The sequence below is a fragment of the Rhea pennata genome, unplaced genomic scaffold (assembly GCF_028389875.1).
Source record: "Rhea pennata isolate bPtePen1 unplaced genomic scaffold, bPtePen1.pri scaffold_154, whole genome shotgun sequence".
In the NCBI taxonomy this organism is placed as follows: domain Eukaryota; kingdom Metazoa; phylum Chordata; class Aves; order Rheiformes; family Rheidae; genus Rhea; species Rhea pennata.
In genome coordinates, this window is record NW_026907627.1 from 1 (window position 1) to 27,338 (window position 27,338).

General features: G+C 73.7%; 1 protein-coding gene across 1 annotated transcript; it reads right to left on the reverse strand.

Annotated features, from left to right (window-relative positions):
• Window positions 1-631: 631 nt before the first annotated feature.
• Window positions 632-26,853, reverse strand: PPP2R1A (protein phosphatase 2 scaffold subunit Aalpha; the record flags this gene model as incomplete). Its single annotated transcript, XM_062600908.1, has 13 exons — window positions 26,752-26,853; window positions 25,711-25,801; window positions 24,552-24,652; window positions 21,773-22,005; window positions 20,449-20,596; window positions 19,085-19,240; window positions 17,400-17,514; window positions 16,307-16,377; window positions 15,251-15,385; window positions 11,436-11,609; window positions 4,539-4,599; window positions 2,719-2,873; window positions 632-774 (listed from the first exon to the last, which is right to left on the reverse strand). Coding segments are annotated over exons 1-13 (1,661 nt in total), but the record flags the coding sequence as incomplete, so codon positions are not given.
• Between the last annotated feature and the right edge of the window lie 485 nt (window positions 26,854-27,338).

Here is a 27,338-nt window from a genome sequence, read left to right on the forward strand (position 1 = left end):
CCCGTCCTGCCTGTCCTGGCCCCGCCCCCGCCTCTCCAGGCCCCGCCCCCGCCTGTCCTGGCCCCGCCCCCACCTGTCCTGGCCCCGCCCCCATGTATCCTGGCCCCGCCCCCGCCTGTCCTGGCCCCGCCCTCGCCTTGGCCCCGCCCCTGCTTGTCAGGCCCCGCCCACACCTATCCTGGCTGCACTGCTGCCTGTCCTGGTCCTGCCTGTCCTGGCCCCGCCCCCCCCCCGCGGCCCCGCCCCCACCCCTGTGGCCCGCCCCTGCTTGTCAGACCCCGCCCACATGTATCCTGGCCCCGCCCCCTACATTTCTGGCCCCGCCCCTGCGTGTCAGGCCCTGCCCGCACGTATCCTGGCCCCGGCCCCTGCCACGGCCCCGCCCCGCCGCGGCCCCGCCCCCGCCCCTGTGGCCCCGCCCCCGCGGCCACGCCCCTGCTTGTCAGACCCCGCCCACATGTATCCTGGCTCCGCCCCCTGCATTTCTGGCCCCGCCCTGCGTGTCAGGCCCTGCCCGCACGTATCCTGGCCCCGGCCCCTGCCACGGCCCCGCCCCCCGCCGCGGCCCCGCCCCCCCCCCGCGGCCCCGCCCCCCCCGCGGCCCCGCCCCCGCGGCCCCGCCCCGGCGCACCCGCTGTCCAGGACGGGCCCGATGCGCTGCAGCGACTTGGCCACGTTGAAGCGCACGTTGGCCACGGCGTCGGCCGCCATGCGCAGCACCGTGGGCAGCATCTGCTTCGCCGTGATCTCCGGCCCGCACGCCTCCGACAGCACCTGGGGGGGCGGGGGGGGGCCAGGCGTCCGGGGGGGCCAGGCGGCCGGGTGGGGGGGGCCAGGCGGCCGGGTGAGGGGGGCCCAGGCGGCCGGGTGAGGGGGGGCCCAGGCGGCCGGGTGAGGGGGGCCCAGGCGTCCGGGTGAGGGGGGGGGGCCAGGCGTCCGGGGGGGCCCAGGCGGCGGGTGAGGGGGCCCAGGCGTCCGGGTGAGGGGGGCCCAGGCGTCGGGTGAGGGGGGGGGGCCAGGCGTCCGGGGGGGCCCAGGCGGCCGGGTGAGGGGGGAGCCCAGGCAGCCGGGTGAGGGGGGCCCAGGCGTCCGGGGGGGCCAGGCGGCCGGGTGAGGGGGGGCCAGGCAGCCGGGGGGGCCCAGGCGTCCGGGTAAGGGGGGGCCCAGGCGTCCGGGGGGGCCCAGGCGGCCAGGGGGGCCCAGGCGTCCGGGTAAGGGGGGGGCCAGGCGTCCGGGGGGCCCAGGCGGCCAGGTGAGGGGGGGGCCCAGGCGGCCAGGGGGGCCCAGGCGTCTGGGTGAGGGGGGGCCCAGGCGTCCGGGTGAGGGGGGGCCCAGGCGGCCGGGTGAGGGGGGGGGGCCAGGCGGCCAGGGGGGCCCAGGCGTCCGGGATGGGGCCCAGGCGTCCAGGACGGGGCCGAGGCATCTGGGGGGGCCCAGGCGTCCGGGTGAGGGGGGCCCCGGTGTCCAGGACAGGCGGGGGTCGGGGAGGGGCCCCGGCGTCCGGGCGGGGGGGCGGGGGGGGGGTCGGGGAGGGGCCCCGGCGTCCGGGCGGGGGGCAGGGGGCAGTCGGGGAGGGGCCCCGGCGTCTGGGCGGGGTGTGGGGGGGGTGTCGGGGAGGGGCCCCGGCGTCCGGGCGGGGGGGTGGGGGGGGTGTCGTGGAGGGGCCCCGGCGTCCGGGCGGGGGGCAGGGGGGGTCGCGGAGGGGCCCCGGCGTCCGGGCGGGGGCAGGGGGCAGTCGGGGAGGGGCCCCGGCGTCTGGGCGGGGTTGTGGGGGGGGTGTCGGGGAGGGGCCCCGGCGTCCGGGCGGGGGGTGGGGGGGGTGTCGGGGAGGGGCCCCGGCGTCCGGGCGGGGGGTTGGGGGGTGTCGGGGAGGGGCCCCGGCGTCCGGGCGGGGGGGTGGGGGGGGTGTCGTGGAGGGGCCCCGGCGTCCGGGCGGGGGCAGGGGGGGTCGCGGAGGGGCCCCGGCGTCCGGGCGGGGGGCAGGGGGCAGTCGGGGAGGGGCCCCGGCGTCTGGGCGGGGTTGTGGGGGGGGTGTCGGGGAGGGGCCCCGGCGTCCGGGCGGGGGGGTGGGGGGGGTGTCGTGGAGGGGCCCCGGCGTCCGGGCGGGGGGCAGGGGGGGTCGCGGAGGGGCCCCGGCGTCCGGGCGGGGGGCAGGGGGCAGTCGGGGAGGGGCCCCGGCGTCTGGGCGGGGTTGTGGGGGGGGTGTCGGGGAGGGGCCCCGGCGTCCGGGCGGGGGGTGGGGGGGGTGTCGGGGAGGGGCCCCGGCGTCCGGGCGGGGGTTGGGGGGTGTCGGGGAGGGGCCCCGGCGTCCGGGCGGGGGGGTGGGGGGGGTGTCGTGGAGGGGCCCCGGCGTCCGGGCGGGGGGGTGGGGGAGGGGTCGCGGGTCGGGGGGTGTCGGGGAGGGGCCCCGGCGTCCGGGCGGGGGGGTGGGGGGGGTGTCGCGGAGGGGCCCCAGCGTCCGGGCCGGTGGGGGGGGGGGGCAGTCGCGGAGGGGCCCCGGCGTCCGGGCGGGGGGGGGGGGGGGGTTGCGGGTCGGGGGGATGTCGGGGAGGGGCCCCAGCGTCCGGGCGGCAGGGGGGGGGGGGCAGTCGCGGAGGGGCCCCGGCGTCCGGGCGGGGGGCAGGGGGGTCGTCGGGGAGGGGCCCCGGCGTCCGGGCGGGGGGCAGGGGGGGGTCAGGGAGGGGCCCCGGCGTCCGGGCGGGGGGGGGGGGGGCTCACGTTGACGCAGAAGAGCGTGGTCATGCGGTGCAGGTAGTTGGGGTCGGCGGCCATGGCCAGCACCTTGGGCACGATGGCCGCCTGCGCCCACTCGCGCCCAAACTTCTCCACCAGCTTCCGCAGGTTGCTGGTCGCCGCCTCGCGGATGGCGTAGACTGCGCCGGGGGGGGCCACCGTCACCCCCGGGCCACCGTCACCCCCGGGCCACCGTCACCCACGGGCCACCATCACCCACCCCCCCCCCCCCCAGGCCACCCACCCCCGGAACCTCCCAGCAGGACCAGGAACCTCCAGAGAACCTCCCAGAACCACCACAAAACCTCCCAGCAGGACCAGGAACCACCATAAAACCTCCCAGTAGGACCAAGAACCTTCCTGTAGGACCAGGAACCTCCAGAGAACCTCCCAGAACCACCATAAAACCTCCCAGCAGGACCAGGAACCACCAGAGAACCTCCCAGAACCACCATAAAACCTCCCAGCAGGAGCAGGAACCTCCAGAGAACCTCCAGAACCTCCAGAGAACCTCCCACTAGGACCAGGAACCTCCATAAAACCTCCCAGTAGGACCAGGAACCTCCATAAAACCTCCCAGTAGGACCAGGAACCACGATAAAACCTCCCAGCAGGACCAGGAACCTCCAGAGAACCTCCCAGAACCACCATAAACCTCCCAGCAGGACCAGGAACCTCCAGAGAACCTCCCAGTAGGACCAGGAACCTCCATAAAACCTCCCAGTAGGACCAGGAACCACGATAAAACCTCCCAGCAGGACCAGGAACCTCCAGAGAACCTCCCAGAACCACCATAAAACCTCCCAGCAGGACCAGGAACCTCCAGAGAACCTCCCAGTAGGACCAGGAACCTCCATAAAACCTCCCAGTAGGACCAGGAACCACGATAAAACCTCCCAGCAGGACCAGGAACCTCCAGAGAACCTCCCAGAACCACCATAAAACCTCCCAGCAGGACCAGGAACCTCCAGAGAACCTCCCACAACCACCATAAAACCTCCCAGCAGGACCAGGAACCACGATAAAACCTCCCAGCAGGACCAGGAACCTCCAGAGAACCTCCCACAACCACCACAAAACCTCCCAGTAGGACCAGGAACCACGATAAAACCTCCAGCAGGACCAGGAACCTCCAGAGAACCTCCCAGAACCACCACAAAACCTCCCAGTAGGACCAGGAACCACCCAGGAACCCCCCAGTAGGACCAGGAACCTCCAAAGAACCTCTCAGAACTACCACAAAACCTCCCAGTAAGACCAGGAACCACCATAAAACCTCCCAGTATGGCTAGTAATCACCACAAAACCTCCCAGTAGGACCACAAACCACCCAGGAACCTTCCAGTGAGACCAGGAACCACCCAGGAACCTCCCAGTACAGCCAGGAGCCACCCAGGAACCTTCCAGTAGGACCAGGGACCCCCAGAACCTCCCAGCAGGAGCTGGAACCACCCAAGAACCTTCCCGTAGCCCTAGGAACCACATAAAACCTCCCAGTATGGCCAGTAATCACCATAAAACCTCCCAGTATGCCCAGTAACCACCAAAGAACTTCCCAGTATGGCCACTAACTGCCAAAGAACCTCCCAGTAGGACCAGGAACCACCCAGGAACCTTCCTGTAGCTCCAGGAACCACCGAAGAACCTCCCAGAATGGCCATGAACCACCGTAAAAAATCCCAGTATGACCAAGAACCACCAAGGAACCTCCCAGTAACCTCCCAGAAAGCGCCCAGCAGGCCCCGCGGGCAACCCAGTGCTCCCAGTTGGCCCAGCGGCCCGCCCAGTGCCCCCAGTAAGCTCACCGTGGTCGACCAGCCAGGCCATGCAGAGCGAGTTGAGCTTCTCGTCGAAGAACTCGACGCCCTGAAGGAACGCGCCCAGTATAAACCAGTACGAACCAGGGCTCCCAGTACACGCCAGGGCGCGCCAGCAGTACGAACGAGCCCTTCCTAGCGCCTCCCAGTTCGGACCAGTGCTCCAGTGCTCACCAGTTGCCCCGCCAGCAGCGGCATGTACTCGATGATGGCCGGCCGCGCCCCCCGCCGCCCTCCAGTGCTCCCAGTGCTCACCAGTTGCCCCGCCAGCAGCGGCATGTACTCGATGATGGCCGGCCGCGCCCCCCGCCGCCCTCCCAGTGCTCCCAGTGCTCACCAGTTGCCCCGCCAGCAGCGGCATGTACTCGATGATGGCCGGCCGCGCCCCCCGCCGCCCTCCCAGTGCTCCCAGCGCTCACCAGTTGCCCCGCCAGCAGCGGCATGTACTCGATGATGGCCGGCCGCGCCCCCCGCCGCCCTCCCAGTGCTCCCAGCGCTCACCAGTTGCCCCGCCAGCAGCGGCATGTACTCGATGATGGCCGGCCGCGCCCCCCGCCGCCCTCCCAGTGCTCCCAGTGCTCACCAGTTGCCCCGCCAGCAGCGGCATGTACTCGATGATGGCCGGCCGCACCCCCCGCCGCCCTCCAGTGCTCCCAGTGCTCACCAGTTGCCCCGCCAGCAGCGGCATGTACTCGATGATGGCCGGCCGCGCCCCCCGCCGCCCTCCAGTGCTCCCAGTGCTCACCAGTTGCCCCGCCAGCAGCGGCATGTACTCGATGATGGCCGGCCGCGCCCCCCGCCGCCCTCCCAGTGCTCCCAGTGCTCACCAGTTGCCCCGCCAGCAGCGGCATGTACTCGATGATGGCCGGCCGCGCCCCCCGCCGCCCTCCCAGTGCTCCCAGCGCTCACCAGTTGCCCCGCCAGCAGCGGCATGTACTCGATGATGGCCGGCCGCGCCCCCCGCCGCCCTCCCAGTGCTCCCAGTGCTCACCAGTTGCCCCGCCAGCAGCGGCATGTACTCGATGATGGCCGGCCGCACCCCCCGCCGCCCTCCCAGTGCTCCCAGTGCTCACCAGTTGCCCCGCCAGCAGCGGCATGTACTCGATGATGGCCGGCCGCGCCCCCGCCGCCCTCCCAGTGCTCCCAGTGCTCACCAGTTGCCCCGCCAGCAGCGGCATGTACTCGATGATGGCCGGCCGCGCCCCCCGCCGCCCTCCCAGTGCTCCCAGTGCTCACCAGTTGCCCCGCCAGCAGCGGCATGTACTCGATGATGGCCGGCCGCACCCCCCGCCGCCCTCCCAGTGCTCCCAGTGCTCACCAGTTGCCCCGCCAGCAGCGGCATGTACTCGATGATGGCCGGCCGCGCCCCCCGCCGCCCTCCCAGTGCTCCCAGTGCTCACCAGTTGCCCCGCCAGCAGCGGCATGTACTCGATGATGGCCGGCCGCGCTCCCCGCCGCCCTCCCAGTGCTCCCAGCGCTCACCAGTTGCCCCGCCAGCAGCGGCATGTACTCGATGATGGGGAGCCGCACCCCCCGCCGCCCTCCCAGTGCTCCCAGTGCTCACCAGTTGCCCCGCCAGCAGCGGCATGTACTCGATGATGGCCGGCCGCGCCCCCCGCCGCCCTCCCAGTGCTCCCAGCGCTCACCAGTTGCCCCGCCAGCAGCGGCATGTACTCGATGATGGCCGGCCGCGCCCCCCGCCGCCCTCCCAGTGCTCCCAGTGCTCACCAGTTGCCCGCCAGCAGCGGCATGTACTCAATGATGGCGAGCCGCACCCCCCGCCGCCCTCCCAGTGCTCCCAGCGCTCACCAGTTGCCCCGCCAGCAGCGGCATGTACTCGATGATGGCCGGCCGCGCCCCCCGCCGCCCTCCCAGTGCTCCCAGTGCTCACCAGTTGCCCCGCCAGCAGCGGCATGTACTCGATGATGGCCGCCCGCGCCCCCCGCCGCCCTCCCAGTGCTCCCAGTGCTCACCAGTTGCCCCGCCAGCAGCGGCATGTACTCGATGATGGCCGGCCGCGCCCCCCGCCGCCCTCCAGTGCTCCCAGTGCTCACCAGTTGCCCCGCCAGCAGCGGCATGTACTCGATGATGGCCGGCCCGCGCCCCCCGCCGCCCTCCCAGTGCTCCCAGTGCTCACCAGTTGCCCCGCCAGCAGCGGCATGTACTCGATGATGGCCGGCCGCGCCCCCCGCCGCCCTCCCAGTGCTCCCAGTGCTCACCAGTTGCCCCGCCAGCAGCGGCATGTACTCGATGATGGCCGGCCGCGCCCCCCGCCGCCCTCCCAGTGCTCCAGTGCTCACCAGTTGCCCCGCCAGCAGCGGCATGTACTCGATGATGGCCGCCCGCGCCCCCCGCCGCCCTCCCAGTGCTCCAGTGCTCACCAGTTGCCCGCCAGCAGCGGCATGTACTCGATGATGGCCGGCCGCGCCCCCCGCCGCCCTCCCAGTGCTCCCAGCGCTCACCAGTTGCCCCGCCAGCAGCGGCATGTACTCGATGATGGCCGGCCGCGCCCCCCGCCGCCCTCCCAGTGCTCCCAGTGCTCACCAGTTGCCCCGCCAGCAGCGGCATGTACTCGATGATGGCCGGCTGCGCCCCCCGCCGCCCTCCCAGTGCTCCCAGTGCTCACCAGTTGCCCCGCCAGCAGCGGCATGTACTCGATGATGGCCGGCCGCGCCCCCCGCCGCCCTCCCAGTGCTCCCAGTGCTCACCAGTTGCCCCGCCAGCAGCGGCATGTACTCGATGATGGGGAGCCGCACCCCCCGCCGCCCTCCCAGTGCTCCCAGTGCTCACCAGTTGCCCCGCCAGCAGCGGCATGTACTCGATGATGGCCGGCCGCGCCCCCCGCCGCCCTCCCAGTGCTCCCAGTGCTCACCAGTTGCCCCGCCAGCAGCGGCATGTACTCGATGATGGCCGGCCGCGCCCCCCGCCGCCCTCCCAGTGCTCCCAGTGCTCACCAGTTGCCCCGCCAGCAGCGGCATGTACTCGATGATGGCCGCCCGCGCCCCCCGCCGCCCTCCAGTGCTCCCAGTGCTCACCAGTTGCCCCGCCAGCAGCGGCATGTACTCGATGATGGCCGGCCGCGCCCCCCGCCGCCCTCCCAGTGCTCCCAGTGCTCACCAGTTGCCCCGCCAGCAGCGGCATGTACTCGATGATGGCGAGCCGCACCCCCGCCGCCCTCCAGTGCTCCCAGCGCTCACCAGTTGCCCCGCCAGCAGCGGCATGTACTCGATGATGGCCGGCCGCGCCCCCGCCGCCCTCCCAGTGCTCCCAGTGCTCACCAGTTGCCCCGCCAGCAGCGGCATGTACTCGATGATGGCCGGCTGCGCCCCCCGCCGCCCTCCCAGTGCTCCCAGTGCTCACCAGTTGCCCCGCCAGCAGCGGCATGTACTCGATGATGGCCGGCCGCGCCCCCCGCCGCCCTCCCAGTGCTCCCAGCGCTCACCAGTTGCCCCGCCAGCAGCGGCATGTACTCGATGATGGCCGGCCGCGCCCCCCGCCGCCCTCCCAGTGCTCCCAGTGCTCACCAGTTGCCCCGCCAGCAGCGGCATGTACTCGATGATGGCCGGCTGCGCCCCCCGCCGCCCTCCCAGTGCTCCCAGTGCTCACCAGTTGCCCCGCCAGCAGCGGCATGTACTCGATGATGGGGAGCCGCACCCCCCGCCGCCCTCCCAGTGCTCCCAGTGCTCACCAGTTGCCCCGCCAGCAGCGGCATGTACTCGATGATGGCCGGCCGCGCCCCCCGCCGCCCTCCCAGTGCTCCCAGTGCTCACCAGTTGCCCCGCCAGCAGCGGCATGTACTCGATGATGGCCGGCTGCGCCCCCCGCCGCCCTCCCAGTGCTCCCAGTGCTCACCAGTTGCCCCGCCAGCAGCGGCATGTACTCGATGATGGCCGGCTGCGCCCCCCGCCGCCCTCCCAGTGCTCCCAGTGCTCACCAGTTGCCCCGCCAGCAGCGGCATGTACTCGATGATGGCCGGCCGCGCCCCCCGCCGCCCTCCCAGTGCTCCCAGTGCTCACCAGTTGCCCCGCCAGCAGCGGCATGTACTCGATGATGGCCGGCCGCGCCCCCCGCCGCCCTCCCAGTGCTCCCAGTGCTCACCAGTTGCCCCGCCAGCAGCGGCATGTACTCGATGATGGCCGGCCGCGCCCCCCGCCGCCCTCCCAGTGCTCCCAGTGCTCACCAGTTGCCCCGCCAGCAGCGGCATGTACTCGATGATGGCCGGCCGCGCCCCCCGCCGCCCTCCCAGTGCTCCCAGCGCTCACCAGTTGCCCCGCCAGCAGCGGCATGTACTCGATGATGGCCGGCCGCGCCCCCCGCCGCCCTCCCAGTGCTCCCAGCGCTCACCAGTTGCCCCGCCAGCAGCGGCATGTACTCGATGATGGCCGGCCGCGCCCCCCGCCGCCCTCCCAGTGCTCCCAGCGCTCACCAGTTGCCCCGCCAGCAGCGGCATGTACTCGATGATGGCCGGCCGCGCCCCCCGCCGCCCTCCCAGTGCTCCCAGTGCTCACCAGTTGCCCCGCCAGCAGCGGCATGTACTCGATGATGGCCGGCCGCGCCCCCCGCCGCCCTCCCAGTGCTCCCAGTGCTCACCAGTTGCCCCGCCAGCAGCGGCATGTACTCGATGATGGGAGCCGCACCCCCCGCCGCCCTCCCAGTGCTCCCAGTGCTCACCAGTTGCCCCGCCAGCAGCGGCATGTACTCGATGATGGCCGGCCGCGCCCCCCGCCGCCCTCCCAGTGCTCCCAGTGCTCACCAGTTGCCCCGCCAGCAGCGGCATGTACTCGATGATGGCCGGCCGCGCCCCCCGCCGCCCTCCCAGTGCTCCCAGTGCTCACCAGTTGCCCCGCCAGCAGCGGCATGTACTCGATGATGGCCGCCCGCGCCCCCCGCCGCCCTCCCAGTGCTCCCAGTGCTCACCAGTTGCCCCGCCAGCAGCGGCATGTACTCGATGATGGCCGGCCGCGCCCCCCGCCGCCCTCCCAGTGCTCCCAGTGCTCACCAGTTGCCCCGCCAGCAGCGGCATGTACTCGATGATGGCCGGCCGCGCCCCCCGCCGCCCTCCCAGTGCTCCCAGTGCTCACCAGTTGCCCCGCCAGCAGCGGCATGTACTCGATGATGGCCGGCCGCGCCCCCGCCGCCCTCCCAGTGCTCCCAGTGCTCACCAGTTGCCCCGCCAGCAGCGGCATGTACTCGATGATGGCGAGCCGCACCCCCCGCCGCCCTCCCAGTGCTCCCAGCGCTCACCAGTTGCCCCGCCAGCAGCGGCATGTACTCGATGATGGCCGGCCGCGCCCCCCGCCGCCCTCCCAGTGCTCCCAGTGCTCACCAGTTGCCCCGCCAGCAGCGGCATGTACTCGATGATGGCCGGCCGCGCCCCCCGCCGCCCTCCCAGTGCTCCCAGTGCTCACCAGTTGCCCCGCCAGCAGCGGCATGTACTCGATGATGGCCGGCCGCGCCCCCCGCCGCCCTCCCAGTGCTCCCAGTGCTCACCAGTTGCCCCGCCAGCAGCGGCATGTACTCGATGATGGCCGGCCGCACCCCCCGCCGCCCTCCCAGTGCTCCCAGTGCTCACCAGTTGCCCCGCCAGCAGCGGCATGTACTCGATGATGGCCGGCCGCACCCCCCGCCGCCCTCCCAGTGCTCCCAGTGCTCACCAGTTGCCCCGCCAGCAGCGGCATGTACTCGATGATGGCGAGCCGCACCCCCCGCCGCCCTCCCAGTGCTCCCAGTGCTCACCAGTTGCCCCGCCAGCAGCGGCATGTACTCGATGATGGCCGGCCGCGCCCCCCCGCCGCCCTCCCAGTGCTCCCAGCGCTCACCAGTTGCCCCGCCAGCAGCGGCATGTACTCGATGATGGCCGGCCGCGCCCCCCGCCGCCCTCCCAGTGCTCCCAGTGCTCACCAGTTGCCCCGCCAGCAGCGGCATGTACTCGATGATGGCCGGCCGCGCCCCCCGCCGCCCTCCCAGTGCTCCCAGCGCTCACCAGTTGCCCCGCCAGCAGCGGCATGTACTCGATGATGGCCGGCCGCGCCCCCCGCCGCCCTCCCAGTGCTCCCAGTGCTCACCAGTTGCCCCGCCAGCAGCGGCATGTACTCGATGATGGCCGGCCGCGCCCCCCGCCGCCCTCCCAGTGCTCCCAGTGCTCACCAGTTGCCCCGCCAGCAGCGGCATGTACTCGATGATGGCCGGCCGCGCCCCCCGCCGCCCTCCCAGTGCTCCCAGCGCTCACCAGTTGCCCCGCCAGCAGCGGCATGTACTCGATGATGGCCGGCCGCGCCCCCCGCCGCCCTCCCAGTGCTCCCAGTGCTCACCAGTTGCCCCGCCAGCAGCGGCATGTACTCGATGATGGCCGGCCGCGCCCCCCGCCGCCCTCCCAGTGCTCCCAGTGCTCACCAGTTGCCCCGCCAGCAGCGGCATGTACTCGATGATGGCCGGCCGCGCCCCCCGCCGCCCTCCCAGTGCTCCCAGTGCTCACCAGTTGCCCCGCCAGCAGCGGCATGTACTCGATGATGGCCGGCCGCGCCCCCCGCCGCCCTCCCAGTGCTCCCAGTGCTCACCAGTTGCCCCGCCAGCAGCGGCCTGTACTCGATGATGGCCGGCCGCGCCCCCCGCCGCCCTCCCAGTGCTCCCAGTGCTCACCAGTTGCCCCGCCAGCAGCGGCATGTACTCGATGATGGCCGCCCGCGCCCCCCGCCGCCCTCCCAGTGCTCCCAGTGCTCACCAGTTGCCCCGCCAGCAGCGGCATGTACTCGATGATGGCGAGCCGCACCCCCCGCCGCCCTCCCAGTGCTCCCAGTGCTCACCAGTTGCCCCGCCAGCAGCGGCATGTACTCGATGATGGCCGGCCACGCCCCCCGCCGCCCTCCCAGTGCTCCCAGTGCTCACCAGTTGCCCCGCCAGCAGCGGCATGTACTCGATGATGGCGAGCCGCACGCGCCACTTCGCGTCCTCCGCCAGCTCCACGATCGCCGGCAGCAGCGACTGCGACAGCTGCCGGATCCCGATCACCTCGTTCACGCAGTCCAGGTTCGAGATGATGTTGAGCCGAACCTCGGGGCACTGCGGGGCACACGCGTGTCACCACGGCGCACACGCGTGTCGGCGCGGCGCACACGCGTGTCGGTGCGGTGCGCACGCGTGTCCTGCGAGCGGGTGGGGGGCTTGGGAGGGCGCGTGGGGGGGTGTCGGGGCCGTGGGGCGGCACCTCGGGGCACTGCGGGGCACACGCGTGTCGGGGCGGCGCACACGCGTGTCGGTGCGGTGCGCACGCATGTCCTGCAAGCGGGTGGGGGGCGAGGGAGGGCGCGTGGGGGGGTGTCGGGGCCATGGGGCGGCACCTCGGGGCACTGCGGGGCACACGCGTGTCACCACGGCGCACACGCGTGTCGGCGCGGCGCACACCCGTGTCGGGGGGCGGGTGGGGGGCGAGGGAGGGCGCGTGGGGGGGTGTCGGGGCCGTGGGGCGGCACCTCGGGGCACTGCGGGGCACACGCGTGTCACCACGGCGCACACGCGTGTCGGCACGGTGCACACACGTGTCCTGGTGTGGGTGGGGGGGCTTGGGATGGCGCGTGGGGGGGTGTCGGGGCCATGGGGCGGCACCTCGGGGCACTGCGGGGCACACGCGTGTCACCACGGTGCACACGCGTGTCGGCACAGCGCACACGCGTGTCGGGGCGTGTGCGCACGCATGTCGGCACGGTGCACACACGTGTCCTGGTGTGGGCGGGGGGCTTGGGAGGGCGCGTGGGGGGGTGTCGGGGCCGTGGGGCGGCAGCTCGGGCGGCAGAACACGGCACACGCGTGTTCGTGTGCCGCACACGCACGTCACTGGCGCGCACACATCTCGCACGGGTGCACACGCGTGTCGCGGATGCACAGGCCTGTGCCCCAGGGCCGCGTGGCCCCACCTCAGGGCACTGCGGGGGGAAGAGCGCAGCACACGCGAGCCCGCAGCGGCCACACGCGTGTCACCGGCACCCACACATGTGTCATGGACACGGACGCACGTGTTACGGGCACCCACACGCGTGTCAGGGCCGCGTGATGCCGCGTGTCGGCCCGTGTCCGCCCACCTCGTCCTTGAGCTGCGCCAGGAACAGCGGCAGCAGGTGCCGGGGGGCCGCGCGGGGCCGCGTGTGACCGCGCGTGACGCCCCGTGACGCCCCGTGACGCCCCGTGACGACGCGTGACGGCCCGTGTCGGCCCGTGTCCGCCCACCTCGTCCTTGAGCTGCGCCAGGAACAGCGGCAGCAGGTGCCGGGGGGCCGCGCGGGGCCGCGTGTGACCGCGCGTGACGCCCCGTGACGCCCCGTGACGCCCCGTGACGCCCCGTGACGCCCCGTGACGACGCGTGACGACGCGTGTCGGCCCGTGTCCGCCCACCTCGTCCTTGAGCTGCGCCAGGAACAGCGGCAGCAGGTGCCGGGGGGCCGCGCGGGGCCGCGTGTGACCGCGCGTGACGCCCCGTGACGCCCCGTGACGCCCCGTGACGCCCCGTGACGCCGCGTGTCGGCCCGTGTCCGCCCACCTCGTCCTTGAGCTGCGCCAGGAACAGCGGCAGCAGGTGCCGGGGGGCCGCGCGGGGCCGCGTGTGACCGCGTGTGACGCCCCGTGACGCCCCGTGACGCCCCGTGACGACGCGTGACGGCCCGTGTCGGCCCGTGTCCGCCCACCTCGTCCTTGAGCTGCGCCAGGAACAGCGGCAGCAGGTGCCGGGGGGCCGCGCGGGGCCGCGCGTGACCGCGCGTGACGGCGTGTGACGCCCCGTGACGCCCCGTGACGACGCGTGACGACGCGTGACGACGCGTGACGGCCCGTGTCGGCCCGTGTCCGCCCACCTCGTCCTTGAGCTGCGCCAGGAACAGCGGCAGCAGGTGCCGGGGGGCCGCGCGGGGCCGCGTGTGACCGCGCGTGACGCCCCGTGACGCCCCGTGACGCCCCGTGACGCCGCGTGACGACGCGTGACGACGCGTGTCGGCCCGTGTCCGCCCACCTCGTCCTTGAGCTGCGCCAGGAACAGCGGCAGCAGGTGCCGGGGGGCCGCGCGGGGCCGCGTGTGACCGCGCGTGACGCCCCGTGACGCCCCGTGACGCCCCGTGACGCCCCGTGACGACGCGTGACGACGCGTGACGACGCGTGTCCGCCCACCTCGTCCTTGAGCTGCGCCAGGAACAGCGGCAGCAGGTGCCGGGGGGCCGCGCGGGGCCGCGTGTGACCGCGCGTGACGCCCCGTGACGCCCCGTGACGCCCCGTGACGCCCCGTGACGACGTGTGACGACGCGTGACGACGCGTGTCCGCCCACCTCGTCCTTGAGCTGCGCCAGGAACAGCGGCAGCAGGTGCCGGGGGGCCGCGCGGGGCCGCGTGTGACCGCGCGTGACGCCCCGTGACGCCCCGTGACGCCCCGTGACGCCCCGTGACGACGCGTGACGACGCGTGTCGGCCCGTGTCCGCCCACCTCGTCCTTGAGCTGCGCCAGGAACAGCGGCAGCAGGTGCCGGGGGGCCGCGCGGGGCCGCGTGTGACCGCGCGTGACACCCCGTGACGCCCCGTGACGCCCCGTGACGCCCCGTGACGACGCGTGACGACGCGTGTCGGCCCGTGTCCGCCCACCTCGTCCTTGAGCTGCGCCAGGAACAGCGGCAGCAGGTGCCGGGGGGCCGCGCGGGGCCGCGTGTGACCGCGCGTGACGCCCCGTGACGGCCCGTGACGCCCCGTGACGACGCGTGACGGCCCGTGTCGGCCCGTGTCCGCCCACCTCGTCCTTGAGCTGCGCCAGGAACAGCGGCAGCAGGTGCCGGGGGGCCGCGCGGAGCCGCGTGTGACCGCGCGTGACGCCCCGTGACGCCCCGTGACGACGCGTGACGCCCCGTGACGACGCGTGACGGCCCGTGTCCGCCCACCTCGTCCTTGAGCTGCGCCAGGAACAGCGGCAGCAGGTGCCGGGGGGCCGCGCGGGGCCGCGTGTGACCGCGCGTGACGCCCCGTGACGCCCCGTGACGCCCCGTGACGCCCCGTGACGCCCCGTGACGACGCGTGACGACGCGTGTCGGCCCGTGTCCGCCCACCTCGTCCTTGAGCTGCGCCAGGAACAGCGGCAGCAGGTGCCGGGGGGCCGCGTGTGACCGCGCGTGACGCCCCGTGACGCCCCGTGACGCCCCGTGACGCCCCGTGACGGCCCGTGACGCCCCGTGACGACGCGTGTCGGCCCGTGTCCGCCCACCTCGTCCTTGAGCTGCGCCAGGAACAGCGGCAGCAGGTGCCGGGGGGCCGCGCGGGGCCGCGCGTGACCGCGCGTGACGGCGTGTGACGCCCCGTGACGCCCCGTGACGACGCGTGACGACGCGTGACGCCGCGTGACGGCCCGTGTCGGCCCGTGTCCGCCCACCTCGTCCTTGAGCTGCGCCAGGAACAGCGGCAGCAGGTGCCGGGGGGCCGCGCGGGGCCGCGTGTGACCGCGCGTGACGCCCCGTGACGCCCCGTGACGCCCCGTGACGCCGCGTGACGCCGCGTGACGACGCGTGTCGCCCCGTGTCCGCCCACCTCGTCCTTGAGCTGCGCCAGGAACAGCGGCAGCAGGTGCCGGGGGGCCGCGCGGGGCCGCGTGTGACCGCGCGTGACGCCCCGTGACGCCCCGTGACGACGCGTGACGCCCCGTGACGGCCCGTGACGACGCGTGTCGCCCCGTGTCCGCCCACCTCGTCCTTGAGCTGCGCCAGGAACAGCGGCAGCAGGTGCTCCACCGTGTTGTCCTTGCCCAGGATCGGCGACAGCCCCATGATCACCGACGCCAGCGCCGACTTCACGTGCTGGTTCGCGTCCGACACCAGCTCCTGCCCCACGGCGACACCCGGCGTCACCCGGCGTCACCCGGCGTCACCCGCCGCCGGGTGTTGCGGGGGGCGAGGGGCGGGCGGTGCGCGCGCCGGGGTTCTGCCACCCCACGGCGACGCCTTCCCGTCCCCACGGCGTCCCCACGGCGTCCCCCTGCCCCACGGCGACGCCTCCCCATCCCCACGGCGTCCCCTCGCGTGTCCCCCCCCCCACACATCCTGCCCCCCACATCCCTGCCCCCCGTGTCCCCCCCATCCCCTGTGTCCCCCCCCACGTCCCCCCACCCCCCGTTTCCCCCGTGTCCCCCCCATGCCCCCTCCGTGTCCTCCCGCCCCCCATGTCCCCCCCGTGTCCCCCCCCATGTCCCCCTGCCCCCCATGTCCCCCCCCGCGTCCCCACCCACCCCGTGTCCCCTCGCCCCCCATGTCTCCCCCCATGTCCCCCCCACATCCCCTCGCCCCCCATGTCCCCTGCCATGTCCCCCCCCTCGCCCCCCACGTGCCCCCCCGTGTCCCCCCCCGCGTCCCCTCGCCCCCCACATCCCCCTCACCCCCCATGTCCCCCCCTGCGTCCCCCCCGCATCCCCTCGCCCCCCATGTCTCCCCCCATGTCCCCCCCACATCCCCTGGCCCCCCATGTCCCCCCCTGCGTCCCCCCCCGCATCCCCTCGCCCCCCATGTCTCCCCCCATGTCCCCCCCACATCCCCTGGCCCCCCATGTCCCCCCCCGCGTCCCCCCCCCGCGTCCCCTCGCCCCCCACGTCCCCCTCGTCTCCCCCCATGTCCCCCCCGCGTCCCCCTGCCCCCCATGTCCCCCCCCGCGTCCCCACCCCGTGTCCCCTCGCCCCCCATGTGCCCCCCGTGTCCCCACCCCGTGTCCCCTCGCCCCCCGTGTCCCCCCCGCCCCCCCCCGCCCCGGACCTTGATGCAGGGCAGGATCTGGCCCATGATGACGCCCTCGCGGCAGTCGGGCGACAGGTTCTCGCAGAACTCTGGGGGCGCCGGGAGCAGCGTCACCCCGGGGCCGCGGGGGGGGGCGGGGGGGCCCAGGCGTCCGGGCGCACCCCCAAGAGGGGCCCAGGCGTCCGGGCAGCCCCCAGGGAGGGGCCCAGGCGTCCGGGGGCACCCTCGGAGGGGCCCAGGCGTCCGGGCAGCCCCCAGGGAGGGGCCCAGGCGTCCGGGTGCACCCAGGGAGGGGCCCAGGCGTCCGGGGGCACCCAGGAGGGGCCCAGGCGTCCGGGCGCACCCCCAAGAGGGGCCCAGGCGTCCGGGCAGCCCCCAGGGAGGGGCCCAGGCGTCCGGGGGCACCCAGGAGGGGCCCAGGCGTCCGGGTGCACCCTCGGAGGGGCCCAGGCGTCCGGGCAGCCCCCAGGGAGGGGCCCAGGCGTCCGGGTGCACCCAGGGAGGGGCCCAGGTGTCCGGGGGCACCCAGGGAGGGGCCCAGGCGTCCGGGTGCACCCAGGGAGGGGCCCAGGCATCCGGGCAGACCCCAGGGAGGGGCCCAGGCATCCGGGTGCACCCAGGAGGGGCCCAGGCGTCCAGGCAGCCCCCAGGGAGGGGCCCAGGCGTCCGGGTGCACCCAGGGAGGGGCCCAGGTGTCCGGGCAGCCCCCAGGGAGGGGCCCAGGCGTCCGGGCAGCCCCCAGGGAGGGGCCCAGGCGTCCGGGTGCACCCAGGGAGGGGCCCAGGTGTCCGGGCAGCCCCCAGGGAGGGGCCCAGGCGTCCGGGGGCACCCAGGGAGGGGCCCAGGTGTCCGGGCAGCCCCCAGGGAGGGGCCCAGGCGTCCGGGTGCACCCTCGGAGGGGCCCAGGCGTCCGGGCAGCCCCCAGGGAGGGGCCCAGGCGTCCGGGGGCACCCAGGAGGGGCCCAGGCGTCCAGGCAGACCCCAGGGAGGGGCCCAGGCGTCCGGGTGCACCCAGGAGGGGCCCAGGCGTCCAGCAACTTGGGGGGGGGGGGGGCCTGACGCCTGCGTGGGGGGGCCCGTTTTTTTTTGGGGGGGGGGGGGCGTGGCTGACCTTTGACCTTGTGGGCGGCGGCGGCGCGCACCTCGGCCTCGCAGTCCTTCATGAGGTTCTGGAAGGCCGGGACCAGGTCGGCCTTGGTGATGTCGGGGCCCACGGCGCGCTGGAGCTGGGGGGGGCGCGGGGGGGGCGCGGGGGGGGCGCGGGGGGGTCACGGGGGGGGTCACGGGGGGGCGGAGGGCACGTGCGTCCCCCCCCGGCGTGTCCCCGCGTCCTGCGTGTCCCCCCCACATACCCCCCGGGTCCCTGTGCCCCCCCCACCCGGGCCCCCCCCATGTCCCCCTGTGTCCCCCCCATTCCCCGTGTCCCCCCCCATGTCCCCCCACGTCCCCCTGTGTCCCCCCGACCCCCCGTGTCCCCCCCACATACCCCCCGGGTCCCCGTGCCCCCCCCACCCGTGTCCCCCCGTGTCCCCCTGTGTCCCCCCACATCCCCCCGTGTCCCCGTGACCCCCCGTGTCCCCCCCATGTCCCCCGTGTCCCCCCACGTCCCCCCCGTGTTCCCCCCCACGTCCCCCCATATACCCCCACGTACCGCCCCGCGTCTCCATGTCCCCCCATGTACCCCCCCGTGTCCCCGTGTCCCCCACGTCCCCCCCGTATCCCACGTCCCCCACATCCCCCCGTGTCCCCCCCACGTCCTCCCCATGTCCCCCCACATCCCCCCCGTGGCCCTGTGTCCCCCCACGTCCCCCCATGTCCCTGTGTCCCCCCACATCCGTCCCATTCCCTGTGTCCCCCCGTGTCCCCCCGTGTCCCCCCGTGTCCCGTGTCCCCCCGTGTCCCCCCCGTGTCCTGCGTGCCCCCCCGTGTCCCCCCCCCGTGTCCCCCCCCGTGTCCCCCCCCCCCGCTGACCTCGGTGAACTTGTCGGCCACCATGTAGCGCACGCGCCACGACCCCGTGTGCCCCCGTGTCCCCCCGTGTCCCCGTGTCCCCCCGTGTCCCCCCCGTGTCCTGCGTGCCCCCCCGTGTCCCCCCCCCCCCGCTGACCTCGGTGAACTTGTCGGCCACCATGTAGCGCACGCGCCACGACCCCGTGTGCCCCCGTGTGCCCCCGTGTGCCCCCGTGTCCCCCCGTGTCCCCGTGTCCCCCCGTGTCCCCGTGTCCTGCGTGCCCCCCCGTGCCCCCCCCGTGCCCGCCCCCCGCTGACCTCGGTGAACTTGTCGGCCACCATGTAGCGCACGCGCCACGACCCCGTGTGCCCCCGTGTCCCCCCGTGTCCCCCCGTGTCCCGTGTCCCCCTGTGTCCCGTGTGCCCCCGTGTCCCCCCGTGTCCCGTGTCCCCCCGTGTCCCGTGTCCCCCCCGTGTCCTGCGTGCCCCCCCGTGTCCCCCCGTGTCCCCCCCCCCGCTGACCTCGGTGAACTTGTCGGCCACCATGTAGCGCACGCGCCACGACCCCGTGTGCCCCCGTGTCCCCCCGTGTCCCGTGTCCCCCTGTGTCCCCGTGTCCCCGTGTCCCCCCCGTGTCCTGCCTGCCCCCCCGTGCCCCCCCCGTGCCCCCCCCCCCCGCTGACCTCGGTGAACTTGTCGGCCACCATGTAGCGCACGCGCCACGACCCCGTGTGCCCCCGTGTCCCCCCGTGTCCTGTGTCCCCCCGTGTCCCCGTGTCCCCCCCGTGTCCCCCCCGTGTCCTGCGTGCCCCCCCGTGCCCCCCCGTGTCCCCCCCCCCCGCTGACCTCGGTGAACTTGTCGGCCACCATGTAGCGCACGCGCCAGGACTTGTCCTCGGCCGCCTGCCGCAGCGTGGGCAGCACGAGCGCCTCGAGCTCGGCCGGCGGCAGCAGCTGTGCGATGCTCACGCAGGCCTCGACGGCCAGGAGGCGCACCGAGTCCTGGGGGGGGGCACGGGGGGGTGGGGGGGGGCACGGGGGGGGGTCAGGGCCCTGGGGGGGGGGTGAGGGCCCGGGGGGGGGCACACGGGGCCGGGGGGGGGCAGCACGAGCGCCTCGAGCTCGGCCGGCGGCAGCAGCTGCGCGATGCTCACGCAGGCCTCGACGGCCAGGAGGCGCACCGAGTCCTGGGGGGGGCACGGGGGGGCGGGGGGGGCACGGGGGGGGGGTCAGGACCCGGGGGGGGGTCAGGACCCGGGGGGGGGGCACACGGGGCAGGGGGGGGTCGGGCCTCGACGGCCAGGAGGCGCACCGAGTCCTGGGGGGGGCACGGGGGGGCGGGGGGGGCACGGGGGGGGGTCAGGACCCGGGGGGGGGGTCAGGACCCGGGGGGGGGGCACACGGGGCCGGGGGGGGGCACACGGGGCGGGGGGGGTCGGGCCTCGACGGCCAGGAGGCGCACCGAGTCCTGGGGGGGGCACGGGGGGGTTGGGGGGGGGTCAGGGCCCGGGGGGGGGGGTCAGGGCCCCGGGGTGGGGCACACGGGGGGGTCACACAGGGGGGGGCAGGGCCTGGGTGGGCTCGGGGGGGGGGGCACACGGGGGGGTCACATGGGGGGGGTCAGGGGCTGGGGGGGCTCGGGGGGGGGGCACACAGGGGAGTCACACGGGGGGTCACACAGCGGGGGGCAGGGCCTGGGGGGGCGGGGGGGCACGGGGGGGGGGGCACGGGGGGGTCGGGGGGGGGCGGCGGGGCCCAGACACCCCGGTGAGGGTCCCAGACGCCCGGGTGAGGGGCCCAGACGCCCGGGTGAGGGGCTCGTTGCCCAGGAGCGGGTCCCAGACGCCCCGGTGAGGGTCCCAGACACCCCGGTGAGGGGCCCGTTGCCCAGGAGCGGGTCCCAGACGCCCCGGTGAGGGGCCCAGACGCCCCGGTGAGGGTCCCAGACACCCCGGTGAGGGGCCCGTTGCCCAGGAGCGGGTCCCAGACGCCCCGGTGAGGGGCCCAGACGCCCCGGTGAGGGTCCCAGACACCCCGGTGAGGGGCCCGTTGCCCAGGAGCGGGTCCCAGACGCCCCGGTGAGGGTCCCAGACGCCCTGGTGAGGGTCCCAGACGCCCGGGTGAGGGTCCCAGACGCCCCGGTGAGGGGCCCGTTGCCCGGGGGGCGGGCGGGGGGGGCCCGGGGGGGCTGCGGGGGCCGCGGGCGGGACCTGCTCGTCGGCGGCGAGGCTGGCGAACATGGGGATGATCTCGGCCTTGACGTGCTCCAGCTCGAGCACCTTGGCGAACTCGCCCAGCTTGGAGGCGGCGGCGCGGCGCACCATGGGCGTGTCGTCCGAGCACAGCGTCCGGAAGTACCTGCGGCGCCGGGCGGCTCGCGTCGGCGGCGCCCGGGGCCACCACGGGGCAGCCGGGGCCACCACGGGGCAGCCGGGGCCACCATGGAGCAACCAGGGCCACCACAGGGCAGCTGGGGCCACCACGGGGCAGCCAGGGCCACCACGGAGCAACCGGGGCCACCGCAGGGCAGCTGGGGCCACCATGGAGAACCTTGGGGCCACCACGGAGAACCTTGGGGCCACCACGGAGCAACCAGGGCCACTGCAGAGCAACTGGGGCCACCATGGAGAACCTGGGGCCACCATGGAGAACCTTGGGGCCACCACAGAGAACCTTGGGGCCACCATGGAGAACCTTGGGGCCATCACAGAGCAACCGGGGCCACCATGGAGAGCCTTGGGGCCACCGCGGAGAACCTTGGGGCCACCACGGAGCAACCGGGGCCACCACGGAGAACCTTGGGGCCACCACGGAGAACCCTGGGGCCACCATGGAGAACCTTGGGGCTACCACGGAGAACCTTGGGGCCACCACGGAGCAACCGGGGCCACCACGGAGAACCTTGGGGCCACCACGGAGAACCCTGGGGCCACCACGGAGAACCCTGGGGCCACCACGGAGCAACCAGGGCCACCATGGAGAACCTTGGGGCCACCATGGAGCAACCGGGGCCACCACGGAGAGCCTTGGGGCCACCATGGAGAACCTTGGGGCCACCACAGAGAACCTGGGGCCACCATGGGGAACCTGGGGCCACCACGGAGCAGCCGGGCCCACCACGGAGAGCCTTGGGGCCACCACAGAGAGCCTTGGGGCCACCACGGAGAGCCTTGGGGCCACCATGGAGAGCCTTGGGGCCACCGCGGAGAACCTGGGGCCACCACGGAGAACCTTGGGGCCACCGCGGAGAACCTTGGGGCCACCATGGGGAACCTTGGGGCCACCACGGAGCAACCAGGGCCACCACAGAGAACCTTGGGGCCACCACAGAGAACCTTGGGGCCACCACGGAGCAACCGGGGCCACCACGGAGAACCTGGGGCCACCGCGGAGAACCTGGGGCCACCACAAAGCACCCAGGGCCACCACGGAGAACCTCCTCCTCCCCCCACCCCTGCGGTGGCTCGGAGCCCCCGGGGACATCTTGGTGGGGACAGGCGGCGGGGGAGGACGGACGGACGGACGGACACTCACTGGCGCAGCTCGGCCTTGACGGGGCTGGAGACGCGGGGGTAGCAGACGCTGAAGAGGCCGCAGGCGGACGTGCGCGACGTGAACCAGTCGCCGCCCGCCAGGCGCTTCACCAGCGGCACGAAGTGGCCCTCGAGGTCGGCCGGCGAGTGCTCGTGCGAGACGGCCCGCAGCGACTCCACCGCCTTGTCCCGCACCACCGTCTCCTCCACCGTCGCCAGGCTCTCCAGCGGCGGCTGCGACAGGCGCAAAAACGTCACCCGGGAACACCCGGAACGCCCCAAAACCAGCCCCGGGGCACCCCGATACCCCGATGTAGCCCTACAAACTCCTAAAAGACCATAAAGAGCCCCAAAATCCCCCCCAGGCAGCCTGTGCTGGCACCGGGCTCTCCAGCGGTGGCTGCGACAGGCGGAAAATGTCACCCGGAAACACCCGGAACGCCCCAAAACCAGCCCCAGGGCACCCTGATACCCTGATGTAGCCCTACAAACTCCTAAAAGACCATAAAGAGCCCCAAAATCCCCCGCAGGCAGCCTGTGCTGGCACCGGGCTCTCCAGCGGTGGCTGCAACAGGCGCAAAATGTCACCTGGAAACACCCGGAACGCCCCAAAACCAGCCCCGGGGCACCCTGACACCCCAACATAGCCCTGCTGGACCCTAAAATGCCATAAAAAGCCCCAAAATCCGCCCCAGGCAGCCTGTGCTGGCACCGGGCTCTGCAGCAGCAGCTGCAACAGGCACAAAATGTCACCCGGAAACACCCGGAACGCCCCAAAACCAGCCCCGGGGCACCCTGATACCCCGATGTAGCCCTACAAACTCCTAAAAGACCATAAAGAGCCCCAAAATCCCCCCCAGGCAGCCTGTGCTGGCACCGGGCTCTGCAGCAGCGGCTGCAACAGGCACAAAATGTCACCCGGAAACACCCGGAACGCCCCAAAACCAGCCCCGGGGCACCCCGATACCCCGATGTAGCCCTAGAAACTCCTAAAAGACCATAAAGAGCCCCAAAATCCCCCCCAGGCAGCCTGTGCTGGCACCGGGCTCTGCAGCAGCGGCTGCAACAGGCACAAAATGTCACCCGGGAACACCCGGAACGCCCCAAAACCAGCCCCGGGGCACCCCGATACCCCGATGTAGCCCTAGAAACTCCTAAAAGACCATAAAGAGCCCAAAATGCCCCCCAGGCAGCCTGTGCTGGCACCAGGCTCTCCAGCGGTGGCTGCAACAGGCACAAAATGTCACCCGGGAACACCCGGAACGCCCCAAAACCAGCCCCGGGGCACCCTGACACCCTAACATAGCCCTGCAGAACACTAAAATACCACTAAAAAGCCCCAAAATCCGCCCCAGGCAGCCTGTGCTGGCACCGGGCTCTCCAGCGGCGGCTGCGACAGGCGCAAAAACGTCACCCGGGAACACCCGGAACGCCCCAAAACCAGCCCCGGGGCACCCTGACACCCTAACATAGCCCTGCAGAACACTAAAATACCACTAAAAAGCCCCAAAATCCGCCCCAGGCAGCCTGTGCTGGCACCGGGCTCTCCAGCGGCGGCTGCGACAGGCGGAAAATGTCACCCGGAAACACCCGGAACGCCCCCAAACCAGCCCCGGGGCACCCTGATACCCCGATGTAGCCCTACAAACTCCTAAAAGACCATAAAGAGCCCCAAAATCCCCCCCAGGCAGCCTGTGCTGGCACCGGGCTCTGCAGCAGCGGCTGCAACAGGCACAAAATGTCACCCGGAAACACCCGGAACGCCCCAAAACCAGCCCCAGGGCACCCTGATACCCTGATGTAGCCCTACAAACTCCTAAAAGACCATAAAGAGCCCCAAAATCCCCCCCAGGCAGCCTGTGCTGGCACCAGGCTCTCCAGCGGCGGCTGCGACAGGCGCAAAATGTCACCCGGAAACACCCGGAACGCCCCAAAACCAGCCCCAGGGCACCCTGATACCCTGATGTAGCCCTACAAACTCCTAAAAGACCATAAAGAGCCCCAAAATCCCCCCCAGGCAGCCTGTGCTGGCACCGGGCTCTCCAGCGGTGGCTGCAACAGGCGCAAAATGTCACCTGGAAACACCCGGAACGCCCCAAAACCAGCCCCGGGGCACCCTGATACCCTGATGTAGCCCTAGAAACTCCTAAAAGGCCATAAAGAGCCCCAAAATCCCCCCCAGGCAGCCTGTGCTGGCACCAGGCTCTCCAGCGGTGGCTGCAACAGGCGGAAAATGTCACCTGGAAACACCCGGAACGCCCCAAAACCAGCCCCGGGGCACCCTGACACCCCAACATAGCCCTGCAGAACACTAAAATACCACTAAAAAGCCCCAAAATCCCCCCCAGGCAGCCTGTGCTGGCACCGGGCTCTGCAGCGGCGGCTGCAACAGGCGCAAAATGTCACCCGGGAACACCCGGAAAGTCCTCAAAATGGTCCCAAGGTGCCCTGATACCCCCGGAGACCCCTAAAAACCCACTGAAGCGCCCCAAAACGCGCCCCTGGCAGCCTGCGCCGGCGTCAGGCTCTAGCGGTGGCGACAACAGGCGGAAAACGTCACCCGGAAACCCCTAAATCCGCCTAAAAACCACCCCGGGGCCCACGGCAACACCCCCCGAGCACCCGAACGACTCCCGGAGCGACCCCAAACGCCGCTGAAGCGCCCCCAAAACCCCCTGCGGGAGCCCCAATCCCCCGCCCGCCCCCCCGGAGGCGCCCCGGGCGGGCAGGAGGGGCCCAGGCGTCCGGGCCGCGGGGAGGGGCCCAGGCGTCCGGCGCACCAGGAGGCAGTGGACGAACTCGGGGCCGCCGACGAGGGCGGTGAAGGTGCCGAGCTGCTCGGCCAGCGCCAGCAGCACCTCGTCCTCGTCGTAGATGGTGTCTGCGGGCGACAGGCGGCGGCGGGCGTCAGGCGCTGCCGCCGCGCCGGCAACACCCGGCAACACCCCATCCCTCACCGCCACCCCCCTGACACCCGCCAAACCGACACACGCACCGACACGCGCACCGGGGCACGACGGCCCCCGCGCACGGTGACAACCCCCCGACGGCCGACTGACGCCCGCCTGTCGCCCCCCACCCCCACCCCACCCCCGGCTGTCAGTCGTCCTGAGGCCTCTCTGTTGCCTCCGTGTCCCCCCACATCCCCCGTGTCCCCCGTGTCCCCCCACGTCCCATGTCCCCCGTGTCCCCCTGTGTCCCCCCACATCCCCCGTGTCCCCCCACGTCCCCCCGTGTCCCCCACGTCCCCCACGTCCCCTATGTCCCCCTGTGTCCCCCCACGTCCCCCCGTGTCCCCTCCTTTCCCTCCATGTTCCCCCATGTCTGTGTCCCCCCCATCCCCCCCCCCCGTGCCCCACATCCCCCCATGTCCCCCTGGGTCTCCCCATGCCCCCCCGTCCCCCCTCATGCCCCATGCCCCCCCGTCCCTCCCCCGTGCCCCATTTCCCCCGTGCCCCCCCCATGCCCCATGTCCCCCCGTGCCCCACGTCCCCCCATGCCCCATGTCCCCCCACGTCCCCCCGTGCCCCCATGTCCCCCCGTGTCCCCCCGTGCCCCACGTCCCCCCATGCCCCATGTCCCCCCGTGTCCCCATGCCCCCCCGTGCCCCACGTCCCCCCATGCCCCACGTCCCCCCATGTCCCCCCGTGCCCCCCCCGTGCCCCACGTCCCCCCGTGCCCCACGTCCCCCCATGTCCCCCCATGCCCCATGTCCCCCCATGTCCCCCCGTGTCCCCATGTCCCCCCCGTGCCCCACGTCCCCCCATGCCCCATGTCCCCCCATGTCCCCCCGTGTCCCCATGTCCCCCCCGTGCCCCACGTCCCCCCATGCCCCATGTCCCCCCATGTCCCCCCGTGTCCCCCCGTGCCCCACGTCCCCCCATGCCCCATGTCCCCCCATGCCCCCCCCGTGCCCCCCGTGCCCCCCCGTGCCCCCACCCGTCAGGAAGGGCAGCAGCTCGCTGCGCGTTCGCTCCACGCCCAGCGCCAGCGCGATGGTCGACAGCTTCTTGATGCTGTTGAGACGCAGCTGCGGGGGGGGGGGGAGGGGGTGAGACACGGCCCCGGGGGGGGGCAAATAACCCCCCTGGGGGGGAGGGGCAAATACCACCCCGGGGGGGCAAATAACCCCCCCTGGGGGCAGATAAACTCCCTTGGGGGGCAGATAACCCCCCCCAGGGGGGCAAGTAACCCACCCAGCGGGCATATAACCCCCCCCCCGGGGGCAGATAACACCCCTGGGGGGCAAATAACCCCCCCCGGGGGCAGATAACACCCCTGGGGGGCAAATAACCCCCCCCCGGGGGCTGATAACCCCCCCGCCCCTCCTGCGATTGGCTCCCCTGAGTCCCGCCCCCTCCCCCAGAAGACGCCACCTGATTGGCCGCCCGCGCTCTTCCCCTCCCCCCTCCCCCAACGCTAAAACAGGGACTCTGCCGCGAGCGGCTCTCTGATTGGCTGCCGGCGCGAGGGAGCGGCCAATCAGGCGGCGCCTCTCGCCGCCCCCACCCCACCCCTAGGGGGAGCCCTGGGTAAAAGCCGACGGGGGGGGGGTGGGGGAGGGGCGCTGTTTAGCCCCGCCCCCTCACACCCGCACGGGCCAATCAGCGAGCAGCGGGGGCGGGCGCTCGCCGACAATGAATGGGAGCTCCCCCCACCCCCCGGGGCGTCCCCCAGCCAATCAGAGCCCTTCTCTCATCGCCGCCGCAGTGAGGCCGTGGGGGGGGGGGGGGGGAAGGGGGAGAAGGAGCCCACGCTGAAACGCCCCCCGCCATTGGCTCCCTCCTCTCCCTGCTCGCGCCAGCGGCCAATCAGCGGCGGCGCCTCCACACGGCGGCGGCGCCTCCACACGGCCGCGGCGCCCCCCCCCCCCCCCCCGCGCGCGCCCTTCCCGCCGCCGCCGCGCGCAGCCAATGGCGGGCGGCGACGCGGCGGCGGCGGCGAGCGGCCGCTGAGAGCGCGGCGCCGATTGGCCGCTACCTGCACGTCCTCGTTGCGCAGCTCGTCGATGAGGACGGCGATGGGGTAGAGCGAGTCATCGCCGTCCGCCGCCGCCATCTTGGCCGCCGCTCCGACACTGAGGGCGGCGCCGCGCCCGCCGCCTGCGCACGGCCGCCGCCGCGCTCATTGGCCCGCGCCGGGCTTCGGCCCGCCCTCCTCGGCCGCTCATTGGCTGCGCCGCCCGGGCCGCTTTTCCCCTCCCCCCCGTCCCCCATCCCGCGCGGCGCCGGCCCCGCCCGCTCGCCGCTATTCCCGCCCACCCCGCTTCCCCATTGGCCGAGGGGGCCGGCGCTGCCCCGCCTCCCGCGCGTCTCATTGGTCGAGATGCCCGCCCGTCTCCCCGCGCGATTCGCCCGCCGCCTCGCCGCCTGATTGGCGCCCGCGTTTGATTGACGGGCCGGCTGCTCCGCCGCAGCGAAAGCCCCGGGGAGGGGGGCGGGACGCGGCGTTGCTCGGCGACCGCGGCGCCGCCATCTTGAGGCCCGTCGCCATGGCGACAGCGGGGCCTTGCGGCGGAGGGGGGGGGGTGGGCTGGCGGGGAGGTCAGATGACGTGCGATGACGTCA